Genomic DNA, 22,997 nt, shown 5'->3' with positions numbered 1-22,997 from the left:
GCAAAACATCAAAGTCAATACAAAAACACGGGAAATTGGTATTTTTTTTTATTGCCCCAAACATGCAGAAACATGCATTTTTACACTTATGACCCTCTACCCTCGCATTTAAATGATTCAAATATTTAGACTTAACTTTCCAATGAGTTTGACAATTACCATTTTAAATGAAACTATTCTAGAACCGAGTAAAATGTAAATCTTTATATATAATAAGAAAGAAAGGTGTTCTTTCTTCAGAATTTATGTTTTTATGTTTAGGAAAGTCAGGGCATTTGTCAGGGAGCAATGATTTGCTTTTGCATAATAACATCAACAATAATAGTAATAATGATACTACCTAATGCGTATAAACTATACCTCTATCAGAGGATCTTGTTTGGCCTATTTCTCAGGATCCGTCTAATGATTATTCAGTCTTCTCTCCAATGCAATATGCTAAAGCATGATGAGAGAATATCTTTCTTTTACAGCACGGTTAACAATTGTAATTCTTCAACCAGCTGTTCTCTGAGGATTCCCCTGCCAAGCTCTTATTTTCATTTCACTATTTCTTTGTTCTCTTTGTCTAAACTACCCACAAGCTACCCCGATTTTCCACTCTGGCCCCTTTCAATAAAGACTTGTTTTGGCTTGACAAATTATTAGTCACAACCACAGTCTAAAAATCAATAATATATTACAAATTTTACATGTTAAAATTATATCGTTCTATGCAACCTCCAAATTATTTCACAGTTCATACGTAGAACCTTCTTCCCATGAGGCTTAGTTGGTTTCACTTATCATTTATGAAAACAATTCCAGTTATTTTATGGAGCTATTTACTGTCTAAACATTCTTTACAGAGCCTTCTTTTAAAGCCCCATAATCTTATCTCAGGTGTGGAATGAACTAAACTCAATCTATGCTTAACACAACTGAATTCAGACACCTGAAAATGTTAAATTATAAGTCTAAATAAAACAAAATGAAGCCCTACTGACTCTTTTCCTTTACAATCGAGTAGTAGAAAACTTGTAAAAAAATTTATTTTTGGTCAAAGATTTATATGTGTACAAATTTAGATTTCAGAATTCCTAATAAAGAAGGTAATTTCCACTTCACTATTGGATACTGTGCTATCAAACACAGCAAAGACCTTAATAGGCCCATCAGGAGGGAACTATGTGGTGTCTGTAAAATGAGATGCTATTTTTGTTCATTAGACTCCTGTAGAACACCTTCTTGTTTGTATTGAAAGCCTGTGTCATACCTTCAGTGAAAATCACTAGATATCTCTTTTCTCAAGATATAAATACTCATAGTGGTTATGCGAATATTTAAATAATAGAGTTGTGGCTGAATATAAAATTCTACATAAAGAGATATCACTAAAGACAGAAAAAGAATGAGAGTCTAGATACCAGTGAACAAAAGGGAGAAGACTTGGTTCTATAGACAAATTGTTCAGGTGTGGATTAGTTCATTTCTACCAGAGCCCAGGGATATTGGAAGAGTGGCCACTTCGAAGCGGTACTCAGTCTATTGTATGTACCACTGCACATGGTTCATTGTTTTCATCAAAGGCACATGCAACTCATAGGTAAAGAAAAAAATTAAGTGGCAAAGAGAAAACGCCTGTTTCTAAGTGGCAGAGTATTCTATTCATCTCAAAAGATGAAAGCAGGTATCTTTCATTACATGTTTTTGTTCTTACAGGAAGAAGGCCAAAAATATGTGATTTTTAGATTTGTGCTAACACAGTAGAGCTTTTCAAAGTCACTGCTAGAAATGGATGGTTTTCTTACCTGCTTTTTTTCCATGCTTTAAGTTAACGATGTCTGCCTCATTATAAACCTTGTTGGTTCCCTATGCTTTCTGTAGTCTGGCTCTGCTGTGATTACTGGTCAAAACCTTTAATTACAGTATATAGTTTGTGCAGCTGCCTGGAAATTGGTCTCAGGGTCAGTGGCTCTTCCCGTTCCCCTCTTTCCATTCTTTTGAAGCAATATTGCTGAACTGAAGGCATTGTTCCAGCTTTCTGGTGTGCTCTGTCTGCTGCACACTGTGAATAGCTTTGCAATCACTCTAGCAATTGGTTCTTCAACTGCCTTTAGGTTGTCAATTGTAATTCATTGGCTCCAGGCACCTTTTCTCTTTTCATTCTCTTGAGGTCTTTTCTTATTTAATTTGCAATAATATTAAGGAATGTCTTCTTCAGACATGTCACTAATGTCTTCCTGATTATGACGCTGGGTGTACATTTCACTTTCATATATTTGCCTATTAAAATGTTTCAATATTTCTTTTACCTCTGACTTGTGATGATAATCTTAGCAGTATCTTATTAAGGAATTTGGCTTAATCTTGACGTCTTCTTTCTAAAGAATAATCTAAAGAATCCTCCTTAAAATATTCTCATTGGAGTTAATTTATGTAATTAGTTATAGTTATTTTTATAACTTCCCAAAGATGTAATTTTTCATTTGTAATAAGAATTAAGCTTTCATATTTTCTTCCCATAATTATGCTCTACTCTCTTTTTTATTGTATAAAAATTATGAATTTTAGCTCTTTACAACTCAGAAATAGTTAAGAAACAAAGGGTTTTAACTGTTTAGAAATCAATGCCTGTGTTTCTAGAACCTTTTCAGAAGACCTATACTTACTCCTTAGACATCTTTTTAGAAATTACATAAGAAAACATTCAAACTATTCAAAATGAGTTCTGATGCTCTGCATTACAGGAAGTTTATTTTTCTTTAGGGAAGAGAATAAACAAACATATCTTGATCTATTAAAAAAAAAAAAAACACAAACCTTTAGTGTATTAACAACAAAGAAACCACAAACCTTAGTTCTGGAGTAAAATCCAGTAGGTTAATCCCTCTCATTAGTTTCAGCCATCCTGGAGTAACCAAAGGTATTTTTAAGCAGACACTATGTAATAATAATAATGATAATAATTATCATAATGATAATAACTAACGCTTATTGTGCTTTTTATCTTCAAAGCACCTTACTGACATTAACTATGTGTCTATTTTCAAATTAATTTTACTCGACAAATGCTCTATTAACTTTGTTAGCTATGGAATGTATGTAACTGAGTTTTCTTTTGCAAATAAAATCAATAAATAAATGGAACTAAGGTCCAAGGAAATGGTCCTGTAAACTTCCACCTCAGAATCATTTGTTGCCTTTGTTGAATGAGGGTTAATGAAATATCAGTTTTCACAAAATGCAAAATTGAAATACAGATATAAAGGATGAAGTTCACCAGTACGACCACTCAAACACATATTGCTTCAAAAAGATCCAGAAAGAAGCAAAATTATATTGTTTGGATAAAATCTAACTGTACTAGTTATGATTCATTATTGTAAAATATTTAAATCTGCAAAGGAAGAAAAAGTGTTAAACATAAGAATTTTAAGACTCCTTCCAAGTTTCACCAATGTAATAAACAATGCTATTAATTACAAAGCTAAACTTGTTTCTGTTAAATTGAATTCGTTGCTTTAAAACCATCTCAATTATGTTCCCATAAAGCTTCATCATGGACCAGGCCCTGCATGAGAAGCATAAACAGTAAAAGACAGTTTGCAATGCTGGCAATTGCAATAAGCTCTATATAGTTAAAATATAGGCAATTAATAAAAACATATTAAAAGAATATTATTCAGTCAAGACGTCCTGCCACTTTCTATGATGGCTTTTGGGAAAAAAATAGTAATGGGCTGTAAGCAAGGTTCTCAAGTGGAGAAACACAAACGTTAAGTATACAAAAAATACATGAAAACAAACATTTGTCAATATGCTAATTAACAGACAAAAGCTTTTTAAAGCTATTAATATGGTTACAGTGGTGAGGTTTCATGAAAGATGTGGTTCGTGAGCAATATTCAAAGGTCAGGTTGGGTGCAGAGGAAAAGGAAAATTTTTATATTCAAGGACAGAAATAGATGAGTCAGATTAGGTAAAAAGAGAAAGGAATCTGGATCAAGTTGATGGCAGTAAGCCAGGAGGGAAGTAGGCATGGTAAGCCTCAGAAGTAGGCCTCATTCAAATAACATATATTGAGCACAGAGACATAAACAAGCCAGAATTCCTGTCCTCCAAGAAGCTTATAATCTTGAGGGGTAGGTGGAAAAGTTAATAGGCAATTAATTCTAATAGTATGACTAGGATAAGCCCAGGATGCCTTGGGAAGTCAGAAGGAGGGCACCTAGCTCAGTCATGGGTGTTCAGGAAAACTTCTTGATGTGACATAGAATCTATAGGTGGTTTTCGTAGGGCAACGGGAAGAGTGAGTGATAGATGAACACGGGTGAGAAAAGAAAAGGGAATTCAATTATCAAGCAACTAACATATAAGGTCTGTGGCGTTTCATCTGATTCCAGAAGGAATTAGAAAATAGTTTTTAATATGAGTATCATGAAAAATAGTTAGGAAGTCTCTTCTTTCTGGTCTGTGGTAGGAATAGGGAGAAAGGGGGAGATGTGAGACGTAAACAACCAGAAAACTCTAAAAAGTACTGCAGAGGCAGAGAGGGAAGAATTGGGCACTGAAACAACCGGATGTGGAAAGTAAATAAGCGTAAGAATTGGAAGAGGTTCCAAAATTTGCCAGCTTTACATAAAATGAAGATATGCACGTGACTGAATCAAAGAAGAAAGTGGAAAGAAATGAGGGTTTTATAAGAGAACATAATAAATTCTTTTGAGGCACACATTATTATAGTTTCAAATGTATTAATACTTTGTGATCCCACCAAAGTAATTTTCTTGATAGAATGAACCTTTCTTACGTAACATATTTATTAATAGGAATTTTATTAGTTTTCAGTGGGCTGGGCACATTCTCATAATATTGCCTGGTGGGTGCAAGAAACACAGGTATACAGAGTTCCCTTGAATGGTGAGATCAAAGTGGCTGGATTTAGAATCAATGGAATCAAGTATAGAAATTAATTTTTTCAAGGAATTCATATAAAAAGAAAAAGTACCTGAATGTACCATAAATAAAATATTCTGGCTGTTTTAGTATTCTTAGCTAAAAGTTGCTCTTGGAAATAACATTAATAATAACGACACTTTTGTAACTAACTATTGAAATGATTGCTATTTCAGCTTCTCTTGCAAGTTAGTAAACATTTTCAGGCGATCACTGAGTCATTCAGTGGAAAATTGACTTCCCAATCCTCTCATTGTTTCCCCAAGATAAAATTGTAATAGAGTGGAGTACATCTGTAAGGAATGGACAAAAAATAATTTGTATCTCATATCATTTTAGAATAAGTATACGTCCCATAAGGGAGTTTTCAAACTGCTCACACAATAGGTATGTATACTGCTCTGTGTGAAATCAAATCAGTATTCTAAAATGCTGCCAAGAAGCAGGTCGAGATACTTGGAAGACTCTTAAGATTTAAAGTATATGACACTTTACAATAATTATCTTACAAACATACACACATTTCTCTCCATATACAGAAAGTAATATTAAATTAAGCTAAGTATTTTCCATGATTTAAACACCGCTTCGCATTTTCTAATAAAACATTTGTCACGTAAAATCACAGATGATACTCGCTACTTCATAGAGCTACCAAAAAAGAACTGCTCTACTGTCAAGCAGAATAAACATAAAATAAAAATTTTAAACTAGAGGCTTATTATTTATAGACCAACAACATCCAAAATTTTCAATCCTTCAAAACTCTCTCTGATCCTTTGTAGAAAGGGGGAAAATGTACAATGTAGAAATAATTAAACAAGAAGTAATTATAATTAAGTGTAATAGTTAAATAACACAAAACACATACTAGCACTCTCTTCCAGAAGATGTCTATAGATTAAAAAAGTGAGAACTAGATAAACTATTCATGAGACAATGAATACTGAAAATATTGCTCAGAAAATGTGAATATTTATAATCAAAACAAAACATGGTCTAAAAAGTTAGTAACGTTTATATCATTACAGAAATACTTGCAAATACCCTTCTCACATTTATATTCTATTCTTTCCAAATAGAACACCACATTCTATGTACATCACAATAACAAACTGAATTACAATGGCATGAAAATGGAGAAATGTCTGATCACAAATTTTAACTTTGATGTTGACATCCTAATTTAAAAGCTGGATTTTCCCGTGCTTCCATTAATGAGCCACGGAATCAATAAAGTCATTTGACCTTATAATTCTACTTTTAAAATCTATGTTTCACAGTTTCCATATTTCTTAATATTTGTTTTAATACAAGATATTTGACAGAGAGTTAACACAGTACTTTTGATGTACTATTTCCGAAAAAGTTAAATACTTTCGGATTAAGGATATGGACGAGTATCAAATCAGATTAGACTGCTGAAAGGATAAACTTTTTCTTTCATGTTGACGAAATGTGTCATTTTATGACATGGTAATGCCCAATAAAACGAAAATAAGATTTTAAAAAGCTAGGAGGTAAAAGAATCACTACTGCAACTACGTAGAAGGAAAACAGGATTACATTTATTGGCTAGTATATCAACTTAACTTCTCATAAAATCCTCCTGATCTACTAAATAACTTCAGAACTGAAGTATGCTCTCCTATGGGAGTTATAAAATTAGATACAATTACAACTCAATACAAATAAAAAAACCAACCTATTTACCCTGAAGACAATTCTTGTTTTAAAGCTTTATCATTTAAATTACACCAGAATTTTCCCTGATGAATAAAGTGAGCCATTTGACATGATTGATTTTTATATTATGTTTTCTATAGAGAAAAATAGTTGATATGAGTAAATTCTGGAAAACTGTGGTAACTACACCTCCCCAAAGTGAATACAACAAACATCTGTTGCAAGAACTGCTTGGCTTTCAGACAGTATGTAAAGGGTGTTCTTTTTCCCAGTGTTTTGCTATTTAAAAAAAAAAAAAAAAAAGTTTATTTGTTAAAAAACATGTTTCTGCTATCAATTCTCAAGACCTAAAATCTAAAATCTTAAAATTCTGGTAAGTCAAACACAGGTCATTACCAGGTATATTACAGAAAGAGAAACTATGCAACGTACAAGACTCCACTTGTATTCTAAAAGGGTAACAAAATAATTGGGCATATTGCCCTCTGTCTGCGGGTTACAAAGTAATTTTAACCATTGTCTCCCTATCTTAACTCAGTCCTCTATAAACATAGCAATGCTCGAAGCATAGAAGAGGGCACTCAATATAAAACTTCCTGCTGACTTTCATCCTCGGTTGGAATCTCAGGGATAATTCAGCTTCCTTCTTTGGATTTCTACTGGCTTCTAAACTCAAAAATATCCTGGTATCCTCATTAAATGATAAATGAATTCTTAAAGTTTTACTCCAGTGACAGGATAAATAATTGCAAAACTTTTGCACAATACATTAAGCACAAAATGTAATAATTTCAATGGGAGGAGGGGAAGACTCAATGCGCCTACGTGACTCATTGTCTTTTCTTAACTGCGTCAGGAACTGTTCAGTGATTTTGGTAACCAGAACACATTCTCCTTGATTCTGAAAGAACAGAATTTTGCTTAAAAATTCACAGGTACTTTGCAGAGCAAAACACCATTGTTTCAGCATTTGGAAATTCCACAAAGTACACACAAATCAGTAGGTTCAAATGAATACACACAGTTATAAGCAACAGAGCACAGGGCACATGATAGCTTTACGATAAGGAAAGGAGGAGTAATAAACAGATGACGACTTCTAAATGTATTTCAAGTAACGTGAATGTGCTCGCTTTTCAATCTTCTGTCTCCTCTTCCACTCAAGCCCACTCCCAGCCATTTTGACGTTATTATTTATAAAAAGTTTAAGGTTCAGTTTCACAATTCCATTTTTATGCTAACAATAAGGTATTGATTTAATCTCTAAAACAGTCCTGGGACTATTCCAACAAGGCCATACTGAGAAACCTCTGTCATTCAAGAAATAGGAAATATAGCAAGTTTCCAGTTCTCTTCCAGCCAAATCCAAAGTAAGTATGAGCACTTCATTATGTTTCGACACACTTCAAGATCCATAATGGAATTTGTCCATGTATTCGATTAAAGCAGTCTAACGTTAACATGCACCTGCATAGCATGTGTTTATATAATCATAGGGAAAATGTTCTACCTGAAGCAGTCCTCAAAATGGTATTTGCAAATTCCATGACAAGAAAAAATTTTGAAGAAAATTCATTTAAAACTGATATAAAGAAAAAGGAAAGTCAAAGTCACATATGTTCCAGTATATACAAGTTTAGTTTTCAAACCATATCTATGATTATTCTACATTTACAATCTCTGTCTTACTAAAAGATGAATCACAAAAAGATATTTGCCCTTTTCCTAGGAGAGAGAGCCAGCCAACACACACAAGGCATACTCAGAAGCAATTAATTGTTAAAAGTTTCCTTTATTCAATGTGACAGTCTTTAATTCCTATGGAGGATTACCATGAGTCATATACGAGGTTTAAAGAACACCTTAATTGCAATTTTACGATGTCTACAGAAAACAGAGAAACAGTTTCTTAAATTTAAAAGAAAAAAAAAAATTCTTTTCAGCTATTGTATATACCTTGAATAAAATGATGTAAAATTGTAACGTCACTTATATCTATTTCATATTATGACTTTTATTATATGTGTATTACTGTCTGTGTGTTCTGTAATACATATATTTCCCACAATAAATCTCAGAATAACAATGCATTTTCAGCAAAGTACCATATAATCATAAACTAATTTAACACTCATAACTAGCCATCATAATATACTATTATATCTATTCTACAGACAGAAGAACTGGTGCTGAGAACTTAAAAGACTTACTTAAGGTTTTAAGAAAAGATCAGGAAGCCACCACAATTACAATGCTAAAGATCTGCCCATTAATAATTCTCTGAATAGATCTGTATTGCTATTTTTTATCTTAATTACTTAATATTATCTATAAGGTATTTCACAAAAGCTAAAAAGGAAAAAGGTGCTAACTACTTAATGCTGAACGATGCAACTAAAGATAGACATGAGCTCTGTTTAATAAGAAATTCTTGCCTTCTTTACTATTTTTCTAAAATGTAAATGAAAATTCTCTATATAAGGTATTTCCTTCTACTTACTACTTTAAACTTCAAAGTGATTATCCAAATTAATCCCACTTACTTATCATAGAAAATTGCATTATTCTCATTTTACAGGTGAGAAGACAGGCACAGGAAGAAAGCTATTTGCCCACAGGTCCCACATTAAGTGTGAGGGAGGTTTGGCATTAGAACATGTTCTGTCCTTGGCTCCTCATCCATTTCTCAGACTAAAGGGCAGTGTCATTCCTATTAATCATCTTATTGCAAAGTCACTAAAGGAAGCACACAATTTTATGAAGGAGGAGGGAGAACATACCCGGAAATTACAGGTGTAAAGGAATACATTAAAAGTTTTGATTTCACTGTACTTAGGTTAAAATTCACTCTAAGTTTTAAAAACTATTCACATATCTTATTACTTTAGTACCATGAATCAAAAGCTCTGCTGAGTGAGACACTGATTGTTTGCCCAGAATTGGTCTCATGCTTTTATAGGAGAGATAAGAGCTAAGAAATGAAATTAAATGAGGAAGATAAAGAATGGGTCCATATTAAAACACATTTGGTAGCATAGAACCTGCAAGATAAGACATCAATTTTCAGCCTGGCTGATTACAGAACAGGAGCCACTGCTTCTAGTCAACAGTGAGCACTTCAGAGGGACAAGAACATGACATTTGAGGGCAAGTGATGCATGGTAATACGCACGAGGCATTCCTTGAAAAGCTGGAGAAAAGAAGAATGAACTAAGTAAGCTAGGGGGGTAAAAAAAAAATGTTAAATGATCAGGCCTTTAGCCCTTTAAAATAGATAAGAAAAATATTCAGATAAGTCCTCTAACTTGTGCTAAACAGTTAAAAAAACAATCTGTGCTCTCCAAATGGGGTTAGGTATGTAAATCATAATTTCTATTAGATTGATATGGGTTTTCCGTTTTCTAAGAAAACTAAGGCTTCACGTCGAAAACAGCATAACCAGCATATCCTTAATCATAAGGCATCTTTTCAGATTCCAACGTGGCAGCAAAAAGTGCAACAAACAAGAATGACAGAGTCGTCATGCGAATGAGACATACCTCTTGTACTGATCGAGCCGCTGGCTTGTCTTGATGGTTGGCCAATATTAAAAAGGGTAAAGTGCATAACTGTGGGTGCTGAAGAGCTGAGTGCAGTTCATTTCTAGCAGTTTCTAAGTCATCTTCTGAAGAGGCACTGTCTAATACAAATATCACCCCTTGAGACCCTTGGTAGTAGCGGCTCCAGTATTTCCGGATATTATCAGCTCCTGTCAAAAGCAAAACATATTCTCTTTTTAAAAATAGCTTTTAGCAACCGAGAAATGTTCCCAACAACAATTCCTATTGGAAACCAATGTCGCTTTTAAAAATTAAGTGCAGAGATCACAAGCTGATGAGAACAAAGAAGGCATTAGAGCCAATAGGTGGATATGGCCTTGAAGGAGAACACAAAAGTCTGAGTCATTCTTCATGTCTTTCTTATCAAAATACGTGAGAAAAAACCAGGATAAATACTTCCTAGACTTAAACTCAAAAGAATGTTTTCAGATTTTGCTCAGCAGTCCAGGACAAAGTACTGTCTCTACAAATTAAGTCTGAGCCTAACTCAGAGCAGTGTAACCCAGTTGATTCACCAAGGTTTCTCTCCACACCATTAACGTTATCTTGGTGACTTGTTCTAAAAGAACTGCTTGCTGATCAGGATAGCCTTAAGTTCATCTAGAAAATTAAAACTATTAGCACAATACCTTCATGCATCAAAGTGCTGAAATTTGTGACAAACTAAAATCTTGGCCTTTGGTACATTTGCATAACCCCATTTGGTAATGAGCACACTCTTGGTCTCATGATATTACGGGATGTTCATAAAAAAGACATTGAGATTCTCATCAGCCCAGGTCACGTCTTATTCTTTGTATTTTCAACATCCAGCACAATGTATAACTCCAAGTTCATTACAGGAATGAGGAAAATGAGGGAAGGAGGAAATGAAATTATATAATAATTAGGCTTTAGGTATTTCGAGACTAGAAGAAACTTCAGAGACTGTCCAATCAGACGCTCTGAGGACACTGGGGCCAAGAGAGGTGACGTGACTAATCCCCATTCATGTATCTAGTAAATCAGAAACTTGAGATTTGCATCTGGGTTAGTAGACAACCTGCCCAGGGAAGGGATGGGCATTTCTCACTGCATCATCATGACTACTTCCTTTACTTTGATTCATGAAGAGCATGGGCAATTTGTGTGTGTGTGTGTGTGTGTGTGTGTGTACTGTATGAGGGGGGTGGTTATTGGTTATATAACAAAAAATCGACTTCAAGGAATTTCACCAATTTAGTGCATATGATCAAGTCCTGACCAGTTAATAACTACGTTTGAGTCATCTATTGAACATCTAGCTCCTATGCTGGATATACTGTGCTAAGTGGTAGGGATTCAAAAGGTGGAGACTGGAGTTGGTGTGCTCTGGCTGGTAAGGGCCAACTGTGTGCATCTCTTCCCAACATTGTGTTCAGTGACATTATATTGGTAGCTTGAAATTGGATAGGGTGCGGATATTTTCACCCTGGAAATCAGCAAAAGGTATATATCAGGTCTTTTCTTCCCCTGGAGAGCTAACACAACACTGGATGACAATGAGAAGCTCATATTTTTCAGGGAGAAATAGAAAAAAAAAAACCAAAAGATTATAATACAGTGTAATAAAGCACTGTGATAGAGGTACTCATTAGGTGCTCTGGGAGCAAGAGATGAAGCATCTCACCCAGACTGGGCAAGTCTCTTAGAGTAATATCAATAACTAAACAATTACCATATATTAAGCACTTCCTACATTCCAGGCATAGTGCTAAGTGTTTTCAAAAGAATAGTTCATATAATTCTTACAACAACCCTAAGAGGGAGGTGTAATTGACTCAGGCTTTGACACTAATTTTCAGATTCTAAAATCTGGGGTATTCATCATAATACTATACTGAATTAACCAGGTAGATAAGAAGATCAAAGGCATTTGATGTCAAGTAACCTTAAATATGCAAACACATAGGATATGAGCAAGGTTGAAGCATAAAGCAGAGTCCAACCAAGAAAACAAAACAAACAAAAAAAAGCCCAACAAAACAAAAAATGAAAGAGGGAGAGGAAATTTAAGCCAGAGATTACTAACAAAGGAATTAGTTACATAAGTGATGGTAGAACTAAGAAAACAACAGGGGTACTGAGATTAGCAGTATCTTAGGTCAGGTTCCCTAGATGCAGAGCCCAAGATGATGTTTTTTGTACACCTGATTATAGACAGAGTGCTGTCAGGAGAAACTAAGAGAGAAAGAAGGAAGCTAGAATGGGGGAAGGAGCTAGGCAAAGACATGGTTTCAGAAATCTAGCCTGAGCTTGATCTGATGAAGAACTCTAGAGCAGGGACTGAACCATAGAAGTTGTCCAGTCCAAAGGCAAGGGGTCTGGGTTGTTATACCCCTCTACAGTCATTGGCTGTGAGCCACCCCTGGGGAACAGGAGGGAGTTGGGGTGTGATCTTATAATCTCCCAAACATGTATGGTTGAGGCAATTACTGTCAGCCAAGGGCAGGCCTCTGGAGAACGGTACAGGTGTGAGCCATTAGCAGCCAATGCCCGCAGCAGCTGGGAGATGGATGCACTGGCCCAGTAAAGGAGATCTGGGTAGGATACCAATAGCATCTGCTACAAGCTACATCCAGACATTATCCATATGCTGAAGAACCATCCACAAGCTTGAGGAGCAAAAGTAGAGGCAGTGTTACCTGGTAGTAAATGCTCAGAACAACAAAAATATCGTGTGCGTAGGTATCCATACATAAGTTTTATTAACCATAGGACGTGTAGCACTCAATTTTCACATAATAAGAATATATGCAATATACTTTATTGTAAATTCTATAGAGCCCATTAATGCTCACAGAATGCTTTCGTTGATTTTGCTGAATTTTTGTATCCATAGCCAGACAATGGTTGCAATTGACCAAGTGTAGTCCTGAAAGAAATATTGGTTGTGATAAGTGTTTTACATGTATTAACTCATTCAGCCCATGACAATCTTATGAGGTAGATACTGTTATCACTCTCATTTTATCAATAAGGAAATCAAGACACAGAACAATTACATAATGTGCCCAAGGTTACACACCTAAAAATATATTTAAGTCTAATGTGATTGAAATAGAAGGATCATTGACCAGAAAGGTGATGAAACTAAATGAAGAACCACAAAAGCTAAGAGGGGGAAAAAAAGGAACCTGTTAGAATAAAAAGTACCTAAGTGCCTATATATATATTAATGCTCATAGTGGGAACATGTCCAAGAACGTTTCCCAACCAGTTAATTCAATGAATAGTTATTAAGTACCTATTTTGTACAAGTCACTGAGCTAGGACCTATAAGAAATATTTAGAAAGCCCTTATTCCTCTTAGCTCTGGTCACATATTTTAATGGAACTTGTCCATTGGAAATACACGGAACATACTGGAAATCCAACTCGTGAGGTTATCTCTTTCAACAAGCAACTCTATTTTCATCTGCCACAATTAGAAGCACATAAGGCACCTGAAAACAGTGAGATGAACTGACAATAAGTCCAATGACTGTGTTGGTGGATGAAACAAACCCAAAGAGAAATACCATGACTTTTAAAAATGGCCTTATATGACATAATATGAATAATACATTATTATTAATAGCAAAAAGACCCCTTTAATTTCCTGCTACCCAATCTTAGCATTTCTAACTTTCATTACAAACACCAAGCTTGGAATTCTAAATTCCAGTTCAGATTCCTGCAAAATGGCTTCAGTCAGCAGCAGCGTAAACCCAGACTGGGGCCGAGAAAACCAGCAATGGGGTGAAGGGTGATATACAGTTATTTGGTCCAGCTGAGTGGATCTCAGTTTAGTCACCAGATTAAAATGAGAAAGGGATGTGTCATCAACCCAGCTACCAGGTGCTTTGAGAAGTGAGCCTAATTGGGAAAATTACGAACACCTGTTTGATGCCCACATCCCAGCTTCCTAACCCACAAACCAAATCCAAAAGGAGTTACAAACACAGGACGTCACATCTAACAGCAGTCTAAGGCCACTCTTCCTCTATTGACTGAAAATTGTGTGCTCTGTGATGCTTAAATTGTTACATTGTGATTTAAATACAAAGCGGTAGTCTCAACAGGAGAGAGGTTGGATTGAGGGTGTTTCCAAATGTCCTGATTACCCAGGGTCCAATACTGCCTTACTACAAGTTGGAAAGAGCCCTTGGGAATCTAAGAGTTCATTCTGAGAGCCAATCAACCACGACAGCCTGATTCAAGGCACTACAACAAGAGCAGAGAGAAGAGACAGGAGCATAACATGTCCTCATTGTGCAGGTTCATTTCTACGGCACACTTTGGACTTCAACAACATTCTCTCATTATTTATTAATTCATTCATCTAACAGATATTTACTAAGCACCTGGCACCATCCCAGGTGCTGGGGACACAGCAGTAAATGAAACAGACAAAAATTTCAGTCTTCATAGTGCTCACATTCTTTACCAGCCCAGCCAGCCTACCCTTAGAGATGTTAAAAATGCCAAGTACTAATTTTTCCAGCCTTTTTCTCTTGTAGCATGGACAAATGATTCAGTTCTGGTGAACTGGGACTTATCAAAGGTCTGCTGGGAGCTTCTGGAAAAGATTTTGCTCAATAAAAAGATAAATGCCCACAGAGAGCTGCCTCTCTCTTCTAGCGTTTAGATCTCATTAGGTGATAAGGTGATGTTTTGAACAGCATTAGCCTTCTGGCAACCTTGAAGGAGACCTACCAACACATTGAGGATGTCAGCATGGGAAGAGAGAAAGAGTCTGGGTCCTTGAGAACACTGCTGAGTAGCAGAACCAACCACCTACATTATAAAGACTCCTTATTCTGTGAACACAGTAATTGCCTATTATTCAAGCCAATTTTAGAAGACTATTTTGCTATCTGCAGCCAAAAAGATGCTTAGTTCCCTTGTGTTAAATTAAAAGGCTATCAATAAGTTCCTTAAAAGAGTTGTTCTTTGAAAGATAGTTAATCCTATCCCTGAAAGGAAAAGCATGTACTCTTGTTGGTATAGCGGCAGGTGCAGTCACCCCTATCCAAAGACAGTTTGCACCAAAGGGCTATGGGACAGGCTAACCAGGATGAGGGCCTCCACTGCTGTCAGCCACCCTGTGATAGCAGACACAGTCAGGATAAGAAGTCCAGATTGTCTCCTCTTTCCATCCTCTTACCACATTCTTAAGAAATTGGAAGAGTAAGAATAATTTCCCTCTGGAAAATTTAATGGGATTGGAGACCCATAAATGGAGTCAATTTTGGAGAGCCTGAACTCTAAATGGGTCTTCAAATGTTAGTGAAGGATGTATCCTCGGAACAAAGATTACCTTAGCAGTATTACTCTAAGAAGAATGGTTTCCAGCATGTGGAGAAAATGTTCATAGAGCAGGAAAGCAGAAAGGAGAGGAAAAGTAATAATTTTAATTCTTCTTTACCCCTCCCATCTATGGAGCCTTGGTCTTGCTCATTGGTGGTTCCTTTGATTCTTTTCATCCTCTATAAAACAGACTGAATGTGGGGTTTTTTTTTCCCTGAGGAAGATTTACCCTGAGCTAACATCTATTGCCAATCCTCCTCTTTTATTTTTGTATGTGAGCTGCTGTCACACAGCATGCCCACTGAAAGATGAGTGGTGTAGGTCCGTGCCCAGAAACTGAACCCAGGCCTCGGAAGTGGAGCGTGCCGAACTTAACCACCAGGCCACTGGGGCTGGCCCTCAAACTGTTTTCAAAATTGAAATGCTAAGAATTCAGGATGGCTAGGACATATATGTCTAAACTCAAAATTTTATTATGGACTCCCCCCCAACAAGAAAAAAAAGATATTTATCTTAAAGTAAATTAAGCCCTCCCTAAAAGATCAATACAAAGTATTAAAACAGTAAAGATTAAAAGTCAAGTTCTCTGAAGGGAGGTTTACTGTCCTATTTTGCTTTTCAAAGAGTCAAAAAACACTTTATTTTAGATAAGGAAAGAATTGTTAGAAAAATGGGAACCAGTAAGTTCTTCATGAAAAACAAATATTTGGTCTGCCTGAAGGAAGGACAACCACCACTAAACAGTGGGTAAACTGTTGAGCTGGAGGAGACCAAAGCCCTCTGACGCACAGTGAGATGTGGCGTGAATACCCACAAAGGAAATCAAAGATGATTAACCTATAGTCATCATCTACCCCCACCAAACCTACACTTAATCTTGTATGGTGTTTCTACACATCATCTCATTTAACCTATCAGGATTTATTTCCTCATCTAACGAACGGAGAAACTGGAACAGAGAGGACAGCACTTTGTTTCACGTCCAGCTCATAAATGGCAGATCTAGGATTCAAATTTTGGACTGTCTGATTCCAAAGACCATGTGTCCTTTTCCACTACATGGCGCTGCTCCCCAGAGATGAGAATGAATGAAATGTTCTATGTGAATCAGTGGGCAAATTTAAGAGACGTGTCCATTGGCTTTAAATGGTTAAGACTGATAATGGGGAGAAGAGAAAAAAAGGCATTCCAGTGGGGAGGACGCTGCTGGGAGCATAAACTAAGAGGAAATTAGGAATAGGTGGTAGGGGGGTAGAATGAAGACTGAAGAAAATGAGCAAGACATATGAAGTCTGAGCTAGTGATAAGTAAATGGCTAGTGTGAAAACAGAAGACAGATGGCTTTGTAAAGCAGGCAGAGCGTCTAGGCTTGAGACAGCAGTTAGTGGAGAATTACTATAAAACCCGGCAGCATCCTACCTGGAGTAGTCTTGTCTTGCTTAAGGGCCTGGTCCACTACCCATTGCCTGTTAGCCCTTATAGTAGACAGTACTACCTACCCATACCTGAGCTTCCTCCAGTCCCAAACTGCCAAGTCTCCAGATTTCATAAACCTTAAAAATGGATAAACAAATACCCTACACACTCCTAGACATGACTGCATAGCTTGAAAAAGATTTATTAAGATATTCCTATCTTTATTAGAAATCTACCATTAGAAAATGTTGTGGGGAAGGAAGAAAAAGAAAGTTCCTCCTTCTCCTAAAGGCTATAAGACAGTCATCAATGAAAATATGGAAACAAATAGGTTCTGCCTTATTTCGGACCCCCCCAGTGCAAACAGTTTACTTGAGAGGTGAATGCAGGAAATAGTAGTGGCAGAGTGGGAGAGTGAGACAGGGAAAGCGATGACCCACAAAAGGAGAGTTATCCAGCCAGCTACCACTGTGGGTAATCTTAATCGTGCTGGAACTCCAGGAGCCAGGCACTAGGGGTGAAGCAGTTGGGTTTCTATCCACTTACCTCCCATTAGTGGTTGGTTGCGGGCTGTTTAGGAAGGCCGGGCATTAACTTCCGAGCACTTCCAGCTTGACCAAGGCACTCAGGCAAACCAGGTTCCCGCGGCCAGAGAACGCTCCCAGGCAAAGAATCCAAGGAATGGGCTGTTGAAAGTCAGTCTGGCGCCCATAAAAATGGGGTTATGGTGGGACACCAACAGGGCCTCCTTCAGCTACCCCCAAAAACAGCATGTAAGTGTCAATTTAGGCCATTTGACCAGTTGTTGGCTCAGGAGCAGAGAGCACAAAAAGTATAATCATTATTATGTGGAAGTAAAAATCCAAGACTTGGTTTATGCAATACCCATATACTTTGGGGCAGAAGATAGCCAGCAAGTCTGCTAACATTAAGCAACAGTTCTCAAAGTGTGCTCTTCAAGACCCAATCAGGAGGCCCCAGAGATGAACCCTATTTTCATAATTATACTTAGACATTATTTGCTATTTTCACCATGGTGACACTTTCACTGATGGTGCAAAGCAAAAGTGAATAAACTGCTGGTAACTTAGCACAAACAGAGGTACTGGCATCAAACTAACAGTCACTGTGTCCTTGACCACCACACATTTGCAGGGGGAGAAAAGTCGGTTTCACCTAAGAATGAACTTACTAACGCAGCAAAAATTCTTAGTTTTATTAAATTAGCTCTTAAACATGTCTTTTTAAATATTCTATGTGACTAAATGAGAAGTAGGCAAAAAGCATTTTTGCTCCATACCAAAGCACACAGTTGTTTTGAGGATAAGCACTTGTGCAACTAAGTTGTGAGCTAAACTAGTCGTTTCCTTTTCTTGGAACTCCATCTTTACTTGAAAATTCAACTGACAGAAAAATTATGATTATTCAGGCTTAAGTATTTGATAGACATTTTCAAAAAAGTGAAGATGGAAGCCTATAACTTCAAGGAAAACAACTGATAGTATTTGTTGTCAATGATAAAATTTGTTTTCAAGCAAAACCTAGAATTTTGGAAAAACTGTCTCTGCCATTGTGAGCTTGACAGCTTCTCAATGATGAGATTGGTGATGATATTAACAAATAGATATTTATAATTAAGTGTGTCAATATGTGGAAGATCTACATAACGTAACGAGTCAATATATTCCAAACAGCCAATGCACGATAGTACAAAATGAAGCCTAGATAAAAAATACACTCAAAGTACAAGACCAATCAATGGATGTTCTATAACTGAGTACAAAAAGTTCATTGATGTAGTTGCCAGATTCCACATTGCAACTAACCTTTACGAAACTACCACTTATTTTAGAATTTCATAGTCTCAAAGAAAGCTATTAATAATTATCTGAAAAAACTATTAAAATATGCCTCCGCTTTCTGAACTTCATTATCTATGTGAGGCTGGATTTTTTCACTCCAACCTAAAAAGCATACAGCAACAGATTAAATGTGGAAGCAGATAAGAGAATCCAGTCTTCTGTCAAGGTAGACAGTGAAGAGATACGCCACCCTTCTCAACTACTTTTGTTTGAGAAATTGCTAATTTTCATAAAAACATGTTTTTATATTAATGTGTAATAGGTTTACTGTTACTTATAAATGAATTTAAAAATATTTTTTAAATTTATCAGCTTTAATTTCTAACATGTCAAACATTGATACATAGAAGCTACATAAACAAAAGCCCTTGGGGGGCGGGGGGTCTCAATAATTTTTAAGATAGTAAAGGGCCTGAGATCCCACAGAGGTTTCAGAATGGTAGATATTCATTATCTTTAATATTCAAGAGAGACCATTAAGATCTACTAAAATTTAGGCGTAAATTTGGAGTTGTTTTCCAACAGAAATAAAAGTGTTACACTGAACTATCTTTACTCTCACTCTGTCTCCCATCCAAATATGGGACAGCTGGAGTTGGGAGTATAATCTCAAAATTAAGAGGTTCAAACAGAAATCCTACTAATCTCCTTGGTCTCTTTATGTTGGAATTCTAACCCAGTGGTCCACATGCTATGGTGCCTAGAAAGATTATTCCAATGTGTGCAGCCCAGGAACCTGAACTTCAAATAGCATGTGCCAAGGAGATTCCAAAGCAAGTGGTCCTCAGCCTACCTTTTACCAAAGAAAGTTCTAAATATTATACAAGCTGATACACCAATTGCCCTCTTCTCACCTTAACCTCCCCTCAGCAAGTATTCTGGACATCTGTGTTACTCAAAACACAATTTTACATCATTATCTTCAATGTCAATTCCTAACAACCGTGCTTGAGGACCAAGCCTGCTATCTGACATCTGCCCTCCTCTGCATTCTCACACTGGTTCACATCACTTTCTGTCTGCATCACCAGAATGGCCTTCTAACTGGTCTCCTCACTTCTGTTGTGGCATTGATCCAATTAAATTACTAATACTTGTCCAGAAAACTAGTTCAACTTATATCACCACTCTTCTCAAAAATATTAAATGTCTATAACTTGAAATTCCCAAACTACTTGATTTAGCATTTACAGTTCTCCATAATCTGGTTACAACGGGCCGTTCCTCCAGTATTTCTCCATTACTCTCCTCATACACTACACAAATGCAACTTTTGCTCTCCTGCACCAGATCCAGGCTTTCCACCTTCATGCTTTTGGTTGTGTTATCCCCTCTGCCTGGAGTTCCTACCATGTTAGTTCTCCCCTCAGCTCTTGCACATTCAAATCACTGCATGCCTTTCAAGTGCCAGATGAAATGTCACCTACTCCATTAAGCCTTCAGTGATCTTCTAGCTGGAAATAATTCCTCAGAAACTTTTAGTCTATTTCTCTTGGTTCTGCTCATAAGATTTTCCAACCTGCAGCATAGTTATCTGAATGCATACTTCATCTTCCTGGTTAGACTGAGAGCGATATAGGAGTTTTGTGTATTTAATGTGTCTTGCTCATCTCCATAGTCTGAATGCATCCAAGACAAAGTCTTACACATAGTGGGAACTCAATCAGTATTTTTTTCAAAATGGAATTGATTAATCTTCTATAAAATATTTATTCGGATTTCTCAAATGCAGAATGTGGAATTTACCTAACAAATTATTCCATGATATAGAAATAACCTATCTTTTTGGTTGATGGTGGTAGATTGCTGGTTTATAGTTATTAGCATGTAATTTTTATGTTTCTGGCATATATCCGGTTCTCAAAGGAATCACAACACTTGAAATTTAAAATTTTTTTAAAACACATGCACAATAAAACTTCACTCTACTCACTGCTTTGCCTTTCTCGTATTTGAAAATGTGCAGCCATAATGCAGCATGTGCTAAGCACTCTACTAAAAACACAAGAGCGTTACCCTTTGCTTTTTGTGATGCTTGCTAATCCTATCCTATTTGTGATCCTTGAGCTGTCCTCATGCCCATGAGAACCAGTAGCCATGAGAAACTTAAAGCATAGAAACAAAAAGCTGTTGGAAGGGTTCTGGGGAAATGTTCCCTTCTGTGCTCTTACAAAAGCCAAGGGCTGACTCCCTAGAAGACCCACAAACCCCAAGGTGATCACAATTTGCATAGCTCCAAAGGTTTACTAAGGAGCAAATTCCTGAGCTATTGGCATAACACAAAAAGCAAAGCATGTTCGTAGTTTTCTGGAAAATCTGCTGGCCAGACTAGAAAAGCTAGTACGGAACAATTTTGTTGAAATTGCCATTGACCCAAGCAACAAATTGGGAAGAGCCAAAATGGGAATTTTCTGGCTGAAGTGGAAGATGTTTGTTACACACTTAGGGTGAAATAAGATCTTTTAGTACTGTGGACATGCTACTGCATTCTAGCACAGCTCACCATTTCTCCCTACTAGTATTTCTTTCTATTGAAAACTTTAACTTACCATGTGACAAAATTGTCTGAGATAACACGAGATTCTAGATCAATACACATTCACAGCCCACGGTCAATACACATTCACAGCCCACGGAAAAAGTTTAACATCACCTATGTCTCATCTTATATAGCAATAAAGAATAGAGTCACACATTATAAACCTGACACTCAAAAGTAGAATATTAAACTGCTATTTCTCTTCTCTGACTAATTTGACCTCAAAACAAGTTATTACTATATAACCTACTTATGTAATAAAACCTTAAGAGAATTCTGCTTGGTCTACAATACTTACTTGATCCCACCCATATTTCCCTTTTCTTCCTTGAACACTCTCTATGTTATTCTTCATAGAAATGCTTATAACAACTCCTAAATGGAGATTTAAGTCTTCCCTCGTGCACTATTGTTGTTCTGTTTGTTGTCATCCTATTAATTAAAGAAGTACAGCCACAATCCATGTTTACACTTATGCTTAAAATATTGAATGGCAAAGAATCAGCCTAGACTTCAGGGAAATGACACCAATGTTTAGTTTAATAATGTACATAAACCAATATACATTATAAATTGAATTACATAATTGGACCAGTCAATGTACTTTACAAATCATAAATAAATATGGGCAGCTGTCAGCTTAGAGTTTAGATATGTTCCAAACCTTTTGGAAGGTTCCAATTTTTTCAGATTTTGGTATACAATCTTCCTTGAAAACAAGGCAATGTATTGGAGTTGGGTTCAGACCTGACAGGCAGGCTAGCTCTGATAGAGAGTATGACAGTAGAGTCATTGATAGCATGGACTCTGAAGCCAGATTCACTGGGTTCAAAACCTAGTTCTGCTACACGCCATCTTAGTGACCCTGGATAATCAGCTTCATTGTTCTAAGCCTCAGTTTCCCTTTCAATAAAAGGGAGAAAATAATACGACTTAGGTACCCCACAGGATAGTCGAGAGTAAATGAGATAATTCATTTGGCATAGTGCTTGGAATATTCTAAATGTCCATTAAGTGTTAACTTATTTTCTTCTTATTGTTACTATTATTATTTGGCCACCATTTAAGCCTATAACTTAATGAACTACTGAACTAACCTGAGTTCTAAGGTCTGGAAGTAAAAGTCTACCAGGTGCTGAAAGGAAGAGGCAAAGGAGAATAGGTTCCTCTGCAATTTCCAATATAGCTCATGTTATAAAAGTAAACCAAGTTTTTATTTGGGGGGACCTTTTCTTCTTTTCTAGTAACTTTCTTCTATACGCTGCATCTCCTACAACCTCTAGAACTTTATATTCTTCAATTTCTTCTCACCCCCAACACCAAAAAAGAGGCTTCTCCCCTGCAGATGAATATGCATGTTCCTTTAGCACAGCTGTCTTCAGCTAGATTTTTAAAGAAACAGTGTCAATAATCAATTTAACGTTAAGGTAACATTCATATATTTTATATGATGTAAAAATCCAAATTGATCACTAATACACACGGATCTCATGTGTGTGCACATGTGTATCTTTAGTTCTTGATGCGGTCTACAAGGCTGACATATGGTATACATACACATACCCACAAAGTTATTATTACACTTTACATTTCCCTCCCTTTTGTTATAAACATGTAGATGATCAAAAATCGGTGCATTTTTTCAGT

The 22,997-nt window shown here is 36.4% G+C and overlaps 1 protein-coding gene across 6 annotated transcripts in view; it reads right to left on the bottom strand.

Annotated features, from left to right (window-relative positions):
- ARL15 (ADP ribosylation factor like GTPase 15) overlaps nt 1-22,997 on the bottom strand; it is a 407,407-nt gene that overhangs the window by 191,618 nt on the left and 192,792 nt on the right. For all 6 annotated transcript variants that reach the window (XM_058564091.1, XM_058564094.1, XM_058564092.1 and 3 more), the window contains one exon: nt 10,164-10,372. In XM_058564091.1, coding sequence (XP_058420074.1) covers nt 10,164-10,372 — 209 coding nt within the window. The remainder of the gene's footprint in view (nt 1-10,163; nt 10,373-22,997) is intronic.

The sequence above is a fragment of the Diceros bicornis genome, chromosome 20 (genome assembly GCF_020826845.1).
Source record: "Diceros bicornis minor isolate mBicDic1 chromosome 20, mDicBic1.mat.cur, whole genome shotgun sequence".
Taxonomy (NCBI): Eukaryota; Metazoa; Chordata; class Mammalia; order Perissodactyla; family Rhinocerotidae; genus Diceros; species Diceros bicornis.
This window is presented reverse-complemented; position numbering and strand designations above follow the sequence as displayed.